This window comes from Myotis davidii, unplaced genomic scaffold (assembly GCF_000327345.1).
Source record: "Myotis davidii unplaced genomic scaffold, ASM32734v1 scaffold1509, whole genome shotgun sequence".
NCBI classification, from domain to species: Eukaryota; Metazoa; Chordata; class Mammalia; order Chiroptera; family Vespertilionidae; genus Myotis; species Myotis davidii.
Window position 1 is genome coordinate 920,516 of NW_006299480.1, and position 275 is coordinate 920,790.

A 275-nucleotide genomic window follows, 5' to 3' on the forward strand; every position below is an offset into this window, starting at 1 on the left:
TGATTAAAGAAGAATGCACAAATAAATCGGGGGTAGGGTGATACATATGGAAGACCAGTTAAATCAAATGGTGACTAGAAATGTTGTGGGCGCTATGCTTTTAAAAAGGAATCTTTGGCAGTGGAAGAGGAACTGCAGTCACCGCTGCCAGCCCGAAGCGCCTCAGCCCCTTCACCCGCGATGCAGACCCTTTGGCAACTCTCTAGGCTGCGGAAGGACTGTGCACTCGGCTGCCCGGGAGGCCGCACGCAGGCACTTCCTGGGGGGGGGGGGGG

General features: G+C 55.3%; 1 protein-coding gene across 1 annotated transcript in view; it reads right to left on the bottom strand.

The window, feature by feature from the left end:
- ZNF696 (zinc finger protein 696) overlaps positions 1–275 on the bottom strand; it is a 6,783-nt gene that overhangs the window by 4,712 nt on the left and 1,796 nt on the right. The window contains exon 3 of the mRNA XM_015571382.1: positions 133–202. Within this exon, the coding sequence (XP_015426868.1) occupies positions 133–202 (70 nt within the window). The remainder of the gene's footprint in view (positions 1–132; positions 203–275) is intronic.